We start from the raw sequence: 13,330 nt of genomic DNA on the forward strand, positions 1-13,330 counted from the left end.
TAAAAATACTATATGGTACTCAATATCAAAACGGGTACAAAAGTAGAATACATTTATCCCAACAAATGCAATTCCTCATTTCAGAAAACTGAAAAGCATTACCCTGAAGGGGACGCTAAAAGCCAGCCCTGCCGGGCTCCAGCAGCCAAGTCTGGGGTGGGTGCAAATGCGAGGAGGAAGACGGGCCGCGCATGGCGAGATGTAGACGGTGCATCTTGATAGTAAAAAATCAATCATGTAATCTATTCAATTCTCCATTGACTCATGATCAAATCAAGCACAAACATGCGCATGAAAGGCGCGCGGGTTGATGTGCAAGGAGGTAATATCATGGCGAGGCGGCGACGAGGTAGTGCAACGGGCAGTGAGAGGTGCAACGCAGAACGGGGCTGCCCCCGGCGCAGCCGGGTGGGCCGGGCTTACAAGTACCTTTTCGGTACCTGGCGGGTGGGAGGGTGGCAGGGGAAGCGGACGGTAGGTGGCCTGACACTGCATTGTGTGAACGCAAGGTACGATTTTAAAATTTCAAATTATCAATGGTGACCAGTGAAGCCTCTGGTATTTTTTACTCTTTTTAGTCGGCCATCAGCAGCGAGAAATATGCGTCCTCAGAACCGCACTTCCTCGGAGGTACACTCTCTGAGTACCTGGCAGCTTCGGCCCCCACAAGTTTTAGTGCAAGTTTCCCTTCCTGGCGAGGCAGGCTTTGTCACTCGTCGACCCAATTTAGCGTCGCGCACAAGGCCACAAGTACCTCTGACACTGTATTTGGCGTGCGAGGTACCTCTGCTACCGCCCCGTTTGCTTCTACGCGCCGCCAGCTGGCAGCTGCTGTGCTGTGTTGTGTTGCCAGCTGCCCACCTGGAAAAAATTAAGGTAGCGACAGCTTTATTACCCGTCCGTCCGTCCGTCTGTTGTGCTTCTTCTTTGGCCGCCTCGTCATTATAATTTCCTCCTCTCCATCATCATCATCATCATCATCGCCAGCATCAACAACAACCACCAACCACGACATTGTCAACACCGTCATCCCGTCATATCTTCCCGCCGCGTCGCTTTACATATACTGCTTAGACACTGTCCTCCGCGTCCGTCGTGTAAGTGAGGTCAGCTCGCCTGCTGCGATCGACCCGCACCCCGTGGCGCGGTGGTGTGTCTGCCGTGTCTTTCGTCCTCGAAGACGGAAATCCACTCTCCTCGTCCTGCTTGGCCCCCCCAGACCGACGACAACACCACCACCCAGAAAAAGTCTCCACCTCTCACCTTTTTACTCTTTTTCAGTCCTACATCATTTAAAACACCGCAGCTCGACCAAGGTGTCCCCCGAGGGTCGTTTTACTCCGTCCGATTCTGCTTTGCGTTGTTCCGACTCGAGGTAGACCGCGCGCCTACAGCATCCGACGAGCAGCACCGACAACGCCCTCTCCCGCCCCCTCGGCGCGTCCCAATCTCGAGGCCGCCCCCCCTCCGCACGGCACTTGAGGCTGCGGCCTATCCGCTCCCGCAGGACGCGCTATTTCGCACCGAGCTTCATTTCCATCCACGCAACTTATACCTCGCGACCTACCCAGTGCACACGTATAAGCGCGACTCGGCCGCCGTCGCCGTCTTCGACACAATGGTATGCACTTCGGTAACCACCCTGTCCATGCGACCGCCCGCCTCGTGGACCTGGTACACCACGCGCCCGACACCTCCGCTGACCGGCTTCTCTCCTCTAGGTGCTTTTTAAGCGCAAACCCGTCAAGTTTCTCCCTCCGGCCGAGGTTGAAGACGAAGATGTAGAGGTAGGCCTTCGTCCCATGGCACACAAGCATGTCCCTGCGACGACTGACGGGACGCAGGTCTGGTACATTCCCCAAACGGGTGAAATATTTGCCAACTATGAAGATTATTTAAATCGGTAAGCAACGACAATGGTCCAGCTGTTTTGTCAAATGTCGCTCACGCCGTCTAGCATGGACTTTTACAAACAGGTACAGCGCGCACTCACGGTCCATATAACCGGCCCACCACTAACCTCAGCAGCGACGCTTCAACGATCAAATAACGGGCCATTCAGGCCTAACCTTTTTCGAAGCACATGAAAGCGAGGTGTGTATTCCTCAATCAAGAGAACAAAATTCGTGCCGTTTTCTAATTACTTGATAGCTCGCTGGCGCCCGCGAAGTCGAAGAATCCTTCCCCGAAGCCCTCAAAGGCCCCATTCTACGCAAAGTCCAATTCCAGATCGTTTCGCGACTCGACAATCTTGTCGATACCATTTACGACGAGTTTAAACAAGACTACTACCCCGGTGAAGAGGTCGCTATTACCGGCGAGGGCGGCGAGCGAATCCATGGCCTCGTTCGCGACAAGACAACATTTGGCGAGCGCGTCCTTGCCGACGGCAGCCGCACGAAGCCCTCTACAAGATACCTGGTCGACGCCCACGGCAGCGAGAATGAAGTCATTGTCACCGAGGATAACATCTCACGCGACCGGGGCATCTTCACCAAAGCTATGCTGCGCGCTTTTCTCAAGAAGACGGTCATGCGCGAAGCATGGACTGGCGCCCCTTGGCTCGTCAAGAACGATTACGCCGCACAGTACCACATCGACACCAGGATACCGCCCCATCTGCGCTACGATACCAAGCTGCAAGAGCGCAAGCAGCTCCAAGCCCAGAAGCGCTCATCTGATGTCAACGGCCACACCACATCTCAGCCTGCACGACTGCCCGAGCTAAAGCCCGCGAAAAGCATCAAGCCCAAGCTTGTCGCTGGCAAAGGGCTTAAGTGGCCCGCCGGGATTGTCAATGGCAGTGCAGAACCCAGCATCAAGAGCGAACCTTCTCCTCCGCCTCCTCCGCCGCCGCCGAAATATCCCATCGAAGACTTGCAGCTCGACCCCAACACCGAGATTCACCGACCGGCCCTCAAATTTATGTGCAGCGATGCACCGTCAGACAAGGGCAACGATGATCCGCTACGAGAGTATGTCGAAATGAAATCCGTCGGACCTCTGCTGGAGACTTGGGATACCCTCAACGTGTACTGCGAAATCTTCAAGCTCGACTCCTTTACCTTTGACGACTTTGTCGAGGCCATGTCCATGGCTTCAGAACATACCTTGGTGCAGCTTTTTGACGAAATTCACTGCTCAGTACTCAAGGTTTTGGTGGACTCTGAGCAAGATGGCGGCAAAGTTCGCATCACGCTACCCGAAATCGAGGAGGACGAAAGCGATGAGGAAGAAGAAGATGGCGAGGAAGGAGACGAGGAAGAAGAGGAGGAAGAGGAAGAGGAGGAGCCCGAGCAGAAGCCTGTCAAGCGCGCCACGCGCAGCAGCCTAGCCAAGCAAGAAGCCGAGCGCATAGCTGCCGAAGCTGCCGCCGCCGAGGAGGAGACCATCAAAGCTGAAATCGAATCCAAGACACGCGTTGAGGAGATGATGAAGGAATTTGATTGGGTAGAGCATCTCCGGAAACGAGACTTTCTCAACGGCGGTTGGGAGCGAATCGTCGTTGGCCTGCTACATCAGCTGTCCAAGGGCGAGAAGCATCAGCAGACGTACGAGGATCTGCTCTTGCAAATTATTCCAGCCGACACGGAACCTAGCCAAGAGGCTGCTCGTCAAAACTATGCCGAGCTTGACGTCAACACCAGGGTGCAGATTTTGCAAATTCTCTGCCTGTTGACCATGGAGACCAAGGCTGTGCGAGGCTATATGGAGGACTGCAACGAGACCATGACCAAGTATCGCAAGGACAGAGTCGAATGGCAACGCCAACGCAAGCAAGCAACCGAGGAGCTGCGCCAGCTCAACGAACAGCGCAAGGCTCTACTTCCCGAGAACATGCCCCCGGAGGAGGAGGTCAAGGAGAATGGCGATGTCAGCATGAACGGGGTCGACGACACCATGACGGAAAAGGAAGGCGAAGACGAAGCCGAACCCAGCAACGACGAAAAGCCGCAGAAGAAGCGTCAAGGACGCCAGGTCGTCGATAAGCGTAAAAAGCGCGAGGAGGAGGAGGCAGCCCGCAAAGCTAAGGAAAAGGCGCAAAAAGAAGCCGCCAAGGCGTCCCACCAGTCGAAACAGTTCACCAAGCTGCTCAAGGACATTCAAAAGAAGGAGGAACTTATCAAGAAATGCGAGGAGGAAGTTGTCACCATTGAGAACGATCTTCGCGAAGCTGATTGCCCACGCACACGTGTTCTCGGCAGGGATCGGTTCTGGAATCGATACTACTGGTTTGAGCGCAACGGTATGCCTTACGGTGGGCTGCCCAACAGCTCGACTGCTGAAGCCGGCTACGCGAATGGACGGCTGTGGGTTCAGGGGCCCGACGAGCTGGAGCGCGAAGGTTACATTGACGTACCAACGGATCTCGAAAACGAGTACAAGGCCAAGTTCAACATGACGGTCCGAGAGCGCAAGGACAAAGAAGAGGGCGGCACGAGCATGGAGAGCGCCCACCAATGGGGTTACATTGCCGACACGGAGAGCCTGGACAAGCTGATTCAGTGGCTGGACCCGCGGGGCTTCAACGAGCTGCGGCTGCGAAAGGAGCTGGTCGCGTTCAAGGACAAGATTGCGGAGCACATGAACAAGCGGCAGCAGTACCTGACCAATGCGGCCGAAGAAGAAGCGTGCAGAGAAGAGTCGGCGCCGACGAAGCGCGCCAGCTCACGCATCCGAGAGAAGACGCCGGAGCCACCCAACTATCGATGCCTGCGATGGGAGAATACCATGGCGCTGGAGGATTTGGGCCACTTGCACGCGGATCCGCCGCCTCCGCCTCGACTGCGCAAGCAGACCAAGAAGAGAGAGGCCACGGAGGCGCCACCTCCGCCGTCGACGCGATCGGCCAAGAGGGGCAGACGTCAATGAAAGTGCCGGTGTTGATATTTACTGTTGGGCGGTGCGTGTGTTGTTTTTGCATATTAACGTTACAGTCAAGTATCTTGGCTACCAATGGTTGAATTCAACCAGGTGTTTTGGTGGGTTATAGAAGCGGATTTGGACAATTGTCAAAAGAAATTGAGCGTCGCGGGGGGTTTTGCCAAGAAGGCGCATCTTCTTTCTCTCTTTTATTGGAAATGAAAATTAGAAAGCATGTATTATACACCATTCTGAATAGCAAAAAGGGGGTTGTCAAAGATACCCCAATAGACTGTCAACGTATCAAAACGTTGATTACACGGATGCCTGATCTTTTCTTGTGCTCAGTACCTGGATAGTCGGATGTCACGGGAGCTGCGATGAAACTCGGAGTAAGTGTCGGACCTGCAGCTCCCCCTTTGTTAATCTTACACGCAACTGTCCATATAATCTTGTGCCCGTTCCCGTGACACCTCATCTATACACAGGAGATTGAGCGAGGCAGGCGTGTTTCAGCGCGCCACTGCCGGTTTTTCTTTCTCTTTCTGCGTAGCTCGGCAGCGCTTGCGACGGGTGGCCAAGAACCATTGTGCGATATGCTCTCGAATTGGCCATCGCCAGGCTGTTTTGGGCAAGGATACACGTACGCGGGTGGCCGCGCCGGCGGCGCCGTCTACAGAACCGTCGATCAGGGCTACACCACCATCGCCACCGTTGCCTCATCTGGAGCTACACGGCCCGTGTAGCTATTGTGGAAATACAAAGGGGGAATCATATCGATTGCTAAAAAACAAATCGTGTTCGTTGAAAAGCACGCCGTCATTTTCATCCTACGGCCGCTCCCATCATACCTATTTAAAAAGAGTTGAAATCCGTGGGAGAGCCTTCCCACATGCAAACCCCAAAGTCAGCTCATCTTGAAGAACGCTCCCCCGCTGACCATCAAGAAATAAATCACTCGCCATCCGGCAATGTGCGAATACATCGAGGCTGTCGTGATCCACTCCAACTGCCGACGGCCAACCCAGCACAAGACGATCAAGAGGCTGTACAAGCGATGCGCCCACCGTCCGCAGCCGCTGGCGCGCTGCGCAGAGCCGGTGTTCAATCCTTCCCTCGCCAAGCTGGAGACTACGGAACAGCGCCGCGGGCTCTGTCGGCATTGTCGAGACTCAGGCGTCTCGGTCGGCACCTTGGTGTATGAACACGTGCGTGTCAGGACTACAGGATTAATGTGGACAAGCTTGCTAATGTCAAGAAAACAGCATGATTTCTCGTGGGTCGACGGCGGCCCATGCCCAAGGGTCTCTTGGATGGACTTTCTCAAACGGATTCTGCATGTCTAGAGATCTATCGACAGTGTCCATGTCGTTGCGCCAATGTCCATTTTTAGGAGGCTAGCGTGCTTGTTGATAGACTTACTGGGCGCCATCTTATTATTGCTTCTAGCGCTTACCTATAGATGGCTGTCACTATTACTTGTATTTTATTGGTCTATATTTCTGTTATACCTATGGAAGCAGGATGGAAGTGAAAGAGTTGTGTAGATTGTGACTCCTGTGACCAGGAAGTGCTAGCGAGCTCCGGGCGACACGGTCCTACTGGGTAGCTATATGTGACACACACGTAGTTATAAGCGTGTGTTCGGTGATTGAGCAGGGGTCATGAGCCTTGGCTGCCAAGAGATGTGCGTTACCACTCCAACTGGGCCTCACCTGGCAGAAGTTGGCGATTCAACACCGAGGCCCGGAAGGGTCTGCTTCACCTTTGCGACGGATAATATCGAAAGGGCGGCAATACCATACATCATTAATATACAGGCTCCTGGTCGACTGACTAATACGAGGCAGCATAATTTCACAAGAGCATATATAGACCGGCGGTATAGTCTTTGGCTTCCCGGCTTCTATCCGAGCAACGTGGTCTCGTAAAAGTATATATAGACCTCACGGTATACCACACCATTGCTCTTCAAAACAGATTAGTCCGGTTTTTAGACTGTCGACTCTACTCTTCACCAGAATCTTTCCCCTCGCTCGGCCAGGCTTACTTTCTACTCGCTTAATATGAAGGTCGCTTGGCTTGCTCTGCTGGCCGTGGCTGGGACAACCCTCGCGGGTCCAACCGCCGACCTGCAGGCCCGGACCCCGCCGCAGGCTGGCTCGGCACAGGCCCGCGAGCTTTATAACCTGGTCATGAAGGGAATGCAGAGCTGGGGCCTGGCGGGCGCCGTCCACGCTCCCGGCGGGCACCCCGGTGGCCCGTCGGCCAACCTGCCCGGCGGCCTGCCGGAGCTGAACCGGCCCCATCCCCCAAAGCAGGACGGCGTGCCCGGGACCCCAGGCAACCCCCTCGGGCCTCGCAAGAAGCAGGGGCGCATCTACCCGCGGGGCAAGTCCTGCACGGCGACAAAGAGGAAGCGCGGCATGCAGTGCCCCGCCGGCACGGCCGCGACGGGCCGGACGTCCCGGTACCCGAAGCTGCGCCTCAACGGGCAGGGCGGCGTCATGGTGGCATTTGCGACGCTCGCGCCGCACGCGCACGGCATCCTGGCGGCGGTCAAGGGCTGGGACAACCCCATCGGGGCGGCCGTCGCGTGGTTCGACGGCGCCATGGCGGACCTGCAGGAGGCCATCGGCGGCAAGCGCGTGCCCGAGATTGACGGCAACGAGCTGAAGCTCTGGCTCATCTGCCTCTTCCGGTGGAACAGCCCCGCGAGCCCCGACGCCATCGACCGGGCGTGCCAGCGCCGGCGCGACGCGCCCCTCGAGGAGCGCAAGCAGCAGCAGGCCATCGACGGCCTGAACCAGGTCGCCGAGCTGTGCGAAAAGGTGGAAGAGACGCCGCCCGCGGACGGCGAGCTGAAGACCGAGGTGCTGGCGCTGTGCGACAAGTTTGCCGACACGCTGGAGGGCATGGCCGACGCCAACGCCGCGCTGGTGCTGCTGGGCGAGTGGGCGCGCGCGCGCACGCTCAACAGCCAGGACCTCGACCAGGCGGACCGGGCGGCGGTGGCGGGCTTCATCCGGCAGGGCGCGTTCGGCCCCGCGGCGGCGGCGACGGAGGACGAGGCGGGCGAGCTCGCGTCGCTGTACCTGGCGCACATGTCGACGTACGCCGTCGTCGAGGTCGAGGACGACGGGTCCGAGGTGCTCATCGACCACAGCAGGCCGCCGGCGTGGCTGGAGCTGCTGCAGATGGGCGCGGGCTACGTGCCCGAGGACCGGGCCGCCGTCGACGAGGCGCTGCGGATGCTCGAGGGCACGCCGCACCTGCGCCACGTCGACAAGGAGGGCAGGGAGGAGCCGATGGCGAGGGTCCAGACGTGCTGGGACCACGCGGGCCTGCTGCTCTTCCAGCCGCGGCGGTGGGATCTCGTCGCCGCGGCCGTCACGTACCTCGAGGGCCGGATCCGCGACGCGGGCAGCGACCTCGCGTGCGCGCCGTGCCTGGCGCCCGAGGGCTTCTGGGTGCTGCGTTGCGGATCGGCTGCTCCGTGATCAAAGGATGGCGATTGTCATCCTGAGAGGAGCTTGTTACCTAGTGGGCAGTTGTGGGTGGGACTGACGGGGCGAGCGGCGGCCGGGCATGCTTGCGTTTATGGCAAGGGTACGAGGTTTAAGAGAGGCCAGCATATCGCGAAAAGATTGCCAAGCGTGCGTAGTGGCGAGAGGATAGGAACAAGTTGATGTTCGCATGAGTAGAGGAGACAGTTAGCACGCCAGTCAGTCAGTCTCCTGCAGAAACCCTGGCTAGTCACGTCTAGTGTAAGTCCATCATCACTACGGAGTACATGGACAGATGGCTTTGATCAATGCAGCAAGAGAGTTCCACTACCTTAAAGTAAGCTTAATATCAACTTCCTACTATAATCACACCTATACTCTCTATTTCATGAACCATGTCTTGATCGGGCCGATAGCTTTGCACCACTACGAAGCGAGACCCGACAAGACGAGAGCCGGAGCCCTGTCATGGATGGAGTACCGAGATGGGGATTATTTACGGCAATTGAGTAGAATACGATGTTCTCCTTGAATGACCCTATGCTCTCTACTGGATTTCGGGTGATATATTGGGTTTTCCAGAAAGCAGTGGGGTCCTTTACGGCCAAGAAACCGGCAATTGGCAAGGAACCGCGGGTTCGGCGTCGTAACCGTGGGTCAGATGCGACGGATGAGTATCTAGGACCATTTCGGATTGGGGAGCTGGATGAGATTTTGGCGAGAATTTTTTTTTTATTGGAACGGTTTGTGACAGTCGATTGATGCACCCGCGGTAGTGATGTACTCCATCGACACAACTACAAGTTTCCCCTTGTGCTGTGGTCGAGTCAAATGGTGAGAGCCGCCCACCACGTTACAGCTCAGCGTCAAGGCTTTTTTGTGCCCATGTCAACCAGAGCATTCCCTCCAAAGCTTGGAACCACACAGGTAACCAGTGATTACCACAAAAATACGAGTTGACTCTTTTGTTTGCATGGTCTGGGGCGCAATTCAAGTGACACCAATCCACTTGGTTTGCGACGGCCGGCGCGCGACGATAATGGACCCCCGGAGCCACAGTCTGACTAACAGGGAGAGCCCCAGGTCTGGGCAATGAACTTCCCCATGTCCGTATACTTGGCGTGCGGACGTCAAGGGTCTTGGTGGTACTGAGCAGTACTGAATCGCATTAGGTCGCAATGATGGGACCCGGAAATAGTGCAGGGGAGCAGATAAGTGCACTCAGTAGATGTTGCTTTTGGCGTGATGGGCTGGTTTGTTGCTTTACACATACTGAGGCCTCGACCAGGTATTTGGTACTTTTGTCTTTTTAGTTGTGTATAGTAGTTGTATAGTTTAAGTTGCATAGATTCTGCATAACTTTCAATGAGTGCGCCATGTCAAGTTCAGCAATACTTAGCCGTTTCGCAGACTGACTCTCCAGCACCTTACACGAGACTCAATCTCATGGCCACGGCCTTTAGGACTTATTGAGTGCACCGACGCCTACCCCTTTAGCCGGCGCGACCAATGACTACATGCCTTGCTGAATAAAAGAGACTACACTGGGCCTCTGAAATTGATTAATACGTAATTAATAGTTTTAGCCGAGGGCCATTTGCCTTTTTTACTGCTGATTGTACCCTTGCACGCAGCACTGTTGGACTTATGGTTTGGGACCTGCAAAATGAATAAATAAGCCTGGCCGCGGCATCGGGGTTCGTGGAATCACCATAACCGCGTCGAGCATGGCGTGACTAGCACAGAGAACAGTCGATGTCAAATATGAATGAAGAAGGTCTTTGCTACAATTTGCGTAATTATGGTACTCAGTCTCTTTTTTTCAACAGTAAATTCGACGTTGCGAGTAGCTACAAAGGACGAGCAGTGACGCCTTGTTCGCCCACCGGGTAGCGCCGCTCCTCGACGAAAGCCGTTGGACATTTTAGCATGCATCGGAGAATAAAGCCCGGCAGGCTTAGGCCAGGCAGTCGGGCGCCGACACTTGTACCCAAACCGCAGCTGAATCAAAAAAGGTAGACATGGACCAAGGAGAGCTCACAAGATGAGACATTGACGTATTTCAAAAAGTCACCATTCCATCAAGAAAAAAAGCACGCCTTGCCCCTGCGGCCGTTGATCGGCGGCGTCCGTAGAATCCGAGCCAGGCGTGTGGGGGAGACGCCGATGAGCCCAGCTGACAGCCAACAAGGCTCACTAACTAGAAGCTCGCTGAAAGCTCACTCAACTAGTTAAGCAGCTTCTGCCGAGGCTCGCTCGGCCGTCTGTCCTTGTCGCTCACCTGCGCAGCCGATGACCATTTCCAGGGGTCGCATCTCTCGCTTCCAATTTCCTCATACTGGGTACTGCCTCGCTTCCAACATCCTCTCCTTGAAGACTGCATCTTTCTTTACCAAAATCAAAAGGAGTGCAATTTACCACAGCGCGCACTCACAGTCTTGGTCGCCTCTGTTTCTTCGCCGAATAACGCCGCCGCTTTTGCGCCCCCCTCCAATCCACCACACGCTCTCTCCTCGAACCGACCGGCTTTCCTTCCACGCCCCCCTTCTTCTTCTTCTTCTTCTTCTTCCTCACCTTCAAACCGCACACACACACACACACACACGCAAACGCCCAGCAGCCATGTCCGAACCAGCACCCAGCGCGTCCGTCGCCGTCCTCCCCTCCACCGAACCCAGCGAAAAAGCCGCCGGCGCCGACACCGCTCCCGCTCCTCGACCGACACCGCCACCACCACCACCACCAGCTCGCAAACATGCCGCCAACCTCTCGGCGCTCGCCCGCGCCGACGGCTTCATCGCCCATCTCCAGCGCTGCATGCAGACGCGCGCCGGCGCCGACACGGTCCTCATGTTTGCGTGCTACTCGACGCGCCTCGCTGGCAACGTCCTCGACGCGGCCGGCCGCGCCGCCCTCCGCTCCTCGGCGCGCCAGCTCGTCTCGGCCTTTTTCTCGCTGCCGCCCGCCACCACCGTCATCCTCGACGGCGCCGCCGCCCCGCCCTCGATTGCGCTCGCCCTCGGCCTCGCGCGCCGCCTGCAGGCCTACTCGGGCATGATCTCCGAGATGCGCACCATGGGCCGTCTCTGGGGGCTGCTGGGCCTCTACTCGGCCGTCAAGGGCCTCGCCGCCAAGACATTTGCTTCAAAGAGCCCTGCGGAGAAGAGCGACGCCTTGAGCGACGACTCCGCCGAGAGGGTGTTTGCGGCGCTGGTGGCCTGGGCGCAGGTCCTCTGCCTCGTCGTCTTCCAGGCGTGCGAAAACGCCGCGTACCTCGGCAGCAAGAAGATCCTGCCCATCAAGCCGCTCAACCAGGGCCGCCTGGCGCTCCTGAGCGTGCGCTTCTGGGGCGCGTACGTCGCCATGGAGGTCGTCAAGCACCTGACGGAGCGCGCGCGCAGGCTGTCGGCGTCGGGCGGCGTCGCCAAGACGGCCGAGCAGAGGACGTGGCAGGATGGCTGGCGCAAGGCCTTTTACAGAAACGCCGCCTGGGCGCCGCTCACGATGCACTGGGGCACGCCCGGCGGCCTGCTCCCCGACTTCATGGTCGCGCTGTTTGCGCTGTATCCGGCGACGGGCGGCATGCGGGATCTCTGGCGCAGCACGGCGTAGATGGAGGGGCCGGATGCATATATATAGAGAGAGAGAGAGAGAGAGAGAGAGAGAGAGAGAGAGAGAGAGAGAGAGAGAGAGAGAGATGGAGGTGTGGCGACGTGCAGCTGCAGATGCAGCATGCGGGCATGAGTCGATGTCGAGTCCATGACATTACAAAACTATCGTTTGGTTTTACAGGAAACTTTCAACGATCCATCTTTTATTTTCTTATTGTATTTAGCTAGCCGTGAAAAAAGGCTCATGATCCCCAACGCCTGTCATATGTATTCTATCCACACGCAACCCAAATTGAAACCACACAAAATACTCGCCATCTTTTAGCAATGCGCCCTCCGCGGTTGGCGCAACCTGCCCCCTCACCAGCGCATCCGCATCATCTCCTCCTTTGTCCAGTACCGCGCCATGTTGGGCGCGCCCAGCGTCTCGACCTCCTTGTCGAGATGCTCCCAGAGCACCGCGCCCCACGACTCCATCCTCGCCCGCAGCGCGCCCGCCTCGAGCGCCTCGTCGCCGCGTTGCACGCCCTCGAGGTACGCCTGCAGCCCGTCGAGGCCCTTGTGGATCGTCTTGTGCTGCTGCACCAGCTCGCCCCGGCGCGCGTCGAACTCGGGCATGCGCTTCGACAGCACCGGGAACATGTGCTGCTCCTCGATGCCGTGGTGCGCCGTCAGGTGCTCGCCAAAGTCGAGGCCCGCGCGCACCAGCTGCTTGAGCGTCAACCCGTTCTGGCGCTTGCCGGTCGTGGCGTAGCTCCAGAGGAGGTTCCAGGTGCGTCGAAAGTTTTCATGCTTTTTTTGGGGTGCCTTGTGTTAGTGAGACTGCTCTCGAGTTGAGACGGCTGGAGGAACAGAGGGATGGATGAATAAATACGCACAAAATAGTCCATGCGGACGGCTATTTGATTGAATATTCTAAAATCATGCTCCGACAGCTTCGGCGCCGGTTTGGGCTCCTCCGTCTTTGCGACAGGGTTTGCAGCCTCCGCCGCTGCTGGCGCCGCCGCCGGTTGGTCGGTTGTAGTCGATGCCATGTTTGCTCGCTGTGCGTATAAAAATGTAGTGTGTCTTGTAATTGATTTGCGACTGGCACCGACAGCGGATTCGACCGTATTTAAAGGGCACAAGTGGCGACTTGTCGTGGTTGCTGCTGCTGAGATGAGTCCGCGGAGGCGAGGAGCCGACGACATGCCCGAGATCTCGAAATGCAGAGAGCTGGAAAGAATGTGACTTAGATTGGCGAGCGGAGCCTTTTCTATGCAGCTTTGGGGCAAAATTCGGGGTCGAGCCACGCCGGCTGGCGGTATTGCTAAGCAACTAGCGTGCTTGTCGCCTTGATTATACACCCTT

The 13,330-nt window shown here is 56.9% G+C and overlaps 5 protein-coding genes across 5 annotated transcripts; 4 read left to right on the forward strand and 1 right to left on the reverse strand.

Moving 5' to 3' along the window:
• Positions 1-1,618: 1,618 nt before the first annotated feature.
• Positions 1,619-4,872, forward strand: LMH87_003310 (uncharacterized protein; the record flags this gene model as incomplete). The annotated part of the gene is made up of 6 exons (XM_056204526.1): positions 1,619-1,621; positions 1,722-1,787; positions 1,845-1,903; positions 1,958-1,976; positions 2,029-2,094; positions 2,152-4,872. The coding sequence occupies 6 exons, from the start codon at positions 1,619-1,621 to the stop codon at positions 4,870-4,872; spliced, it is 2,934 nt and encodes a 977-aa protein (XP_056048096.1).
• A 962-nt stretch (positions 4,873-5,834) lies between these two features.
• Positions 5,835-6,209, forward strand: LMH87_003311 (uncharacterized protein; the record flags this gene model as incomplete). Its single annotated transcript, XM_056204537.1, has 2 exons — positions 5,835-6,071; positions 6,129-6,209. 2 exons carry the CDS (start codon positions 5,835-5,837, stop codon positions 6,207-6,209), a joined length of 318 nt encoding a protein of 105 aa, XP_056048097.1.
• Positions 6,210-6,929: 720 nt separating this feature from the next.
• Positions 6,930-8,363, forward strand: LMH87_003312 (uncharacterized protein; the record flags this gene model as incomplete). The annotated part of the gene is made up of 1 exon (XM_056204548.1): positions 6,930-8,363. One exon carries the CDS (start codon positions 6,930-6,932, stop codon positions 8,361-8,363), a length of 1,434 nt encoding a protein of 477 aa, XP_056048098.1.
• Positions 8,364-10,991: 2,628 nt separating this feature from the next.
• On the forward strand, positions 10,992-11,981 carry LMH87_003313 (uncharacterized protein; the record flags this gene model as incomplete). The annotated part of the gene is made up of 1 exon (XM_056204561.1): positions 10,992-11,981. The coding sequence occupies one exon, from the start codon at positions 10,992-10,994 to the stop codon at positions 11,979-11,981; it is 990 nt and encodes a 329-aa protein (XP_056048099.1).
• Positions 11,982-12,340: 359 nt separating this feature from the next.
• Positions 12,341-13,014, reverse strand: LMH87_003314 (uncharacterized protein; the record flags this gene model as incomplete). The annotated part of the gene is made up of 2 exons (XM_056204571.1): positions 12,341-12,772; positions 12,859-13,014. The coding sequence occupies 2 exons, from the start codon at positions 13,012-13,014 to the stop codon at positions 12,341-12,343; spliced, it is 588 nt and encodes a 195-aa protein (XP_056048100.1).
• Positions 13,015-13,330: the final 316 nt, after the last annotated feature.

Source organism: Akanthomyces muscarius, chromosome 2 (assembly GCF_028009165.1).
Source record: "Akanthomyces muscarius strain Ve6 chromosome 2, whole genome shotgun sequence".
In the NCBI taxonomy this organism is placed as follows: domain Eukaryota; kingdom Fungi; phylum Ascomycota; class Sordariomycetes; order Hypocreales; family Cordycipitaceae; genus Akanthomyces; species Akanthomyces muscarius.